The sequence below is a fragment of the Frankliniella occidentalis genome, unplaced genomic scaffold (genome assembly GCF_000697945.3).
Source record: "Frankliniella occidentalis isolate FOCC.00 unplaced genomic scaffold, Focc_3.1 Scaffold453, whole genome shotgun sequence".
Taxonomy (NCBI): Eukaryota; Metazoa; Arthropoda; class Insecta; order Thysanoptera; family Thripidae; genus Frankliniella; species Frankliniella occidentalis.
In genome coordinates, this window is record NW_026267571.1 from 54,103 (window position 1) to 55,514 (window position 1,412).

General features: G+C 43.2%; 1 protein-coding gene across 1 annotated transcript in view; it reads left to right on the forward strand.

Moving 5' to 3' along the window:
* Positions 1-304: 304 nt before the first annotated feature.
* LOC113213064 (glucose dehydrogenase [FAD, quinone]-like) overlaps positions 305-1,412 on the forward strand; it is a 25,317-nt gene continuing 24,209 nt past the window's right edge. The window contains exons 1-2 of the mRNA XM_052274848.1: positions 305-467; positions 1,048-1,197. Coding sequence (XP_052130808.1) covers positions 1,059-1,197 — 139 coding nt within the window. The 5' untranslated portion in view covers positions 305-467; positions 1,048-1,058. The remainder of the gene's footprint in view (positions 468-1,047; positions 1,198-1,412) is intronic.

Sequence of the window (1,412 nt, forward strand, 5' to 3'; positions counted from 1 at the left end):
GGTCTATTCTACAACTCTAAGTCAGGGCTTCGGTCTCTAAGCCCCGCTTGTCATTTTTTCACTTTTAACTTCGACTTGTTCGCGATTGTTGCCAATTTTTCCCTGGGGTCCTAATTTTAAAATCTGAGGTATTAGTTTAAAACCACAGAAGGCAAAAGCACGGACCCTTTTTTTTCTATTATGATTTGAATTAGTTGTGTACAATGTACACCAAAGGAGTAAGTTGTTTACCCCACGTGTTTCGCACTCGGATTTGCAGAGCGGTTCGTCTTTCGTACCGAAAGTTTACGTTGATAAAAAAGTGTTAGGTTGTGTCCACCCAGACAGCTCGTTTGTTGAGGTACCTGCTGATAAGAGGGTTTACGACTCCGATTATATGTGTCTTTTGCAGGTCTAGAGACGTGGCAGCTTTCGTGCTACATTGAAGAGGTAGTGCACACCGCACTCTTGCGTTGCAAGCGCTTCAGGTAAGGAATGCTCCAACCCATCATTCAATTGGCTTTCCGAAACCCGGTTCAAAATTCGGTATACGTCGTCTTGCTTCTAAAAACAGATTTGTAGCGTTAAATTTTGAAAAGAACGTGTCCTAGATCAGCGGTCAAAATTTTGATACAGCCACTGTTTTTTTTTTTTTTTTTTTTTTTTTTTTGTAAACAGGGTCAAAATTTTTCAGTACGTGTTACACACGATGTGACATTCTCGGTACCTAACAGAAAAAAGTTCTAGTGATTTTTGTGAGGGGTAATTTACTTCCTTATTTTCAGTGTGCAAAATTGCCATCGACAGAAAATCCTTGCGAAAAGTGGATCCAGAATAATTTTCTTCGGTTCTAGAAAAATGGAAAATCGAGTTTAGATTATTGGCGTGGGGGGGGGGGGTATTGCACTATCAACCCGTACTCCTCATTTTCAGGTTCAGACCTTTTTAAACATTTCTGATATAATCTTAAACAGTGATGTCGTGGGCGCCAGATGCACACTGTTGCTGTCTTTCCGAAATCAGAGTTGTAGACTTATAGTTTTTTCCTACGCGTGTTTTTATTACTAGTTGCAGACACAATGGTGGCCTCCTTGGCTGCTGGCACCAGCAGTGTCAACGGCTGCGACGCGTCTAGTCCCATCCTGGTGTTCTACGCCGCCGCACTCAGCTCTATCCTTCGGGATCACGAGGCGCAGAAGCAGAGTGCCAGCGAAAGGGGTTGGTTTTTTAGACGATCCAGTCTATACCAGCACGTTTGGCGCGGTAGGGGGGTGGGGGGAGGGGAGCGGTGCGTTGTATGATCGTCACAACTTCCCTCCGCCAGCCAACAATCACTACTGTGCGCGAAAAATTTCTCAGGCTGTGTTCTTGAAAAAACGTTAACAATTCTTGTTAACCATAAACGGACCCTTAGTAAATATTTTTTTTTATAG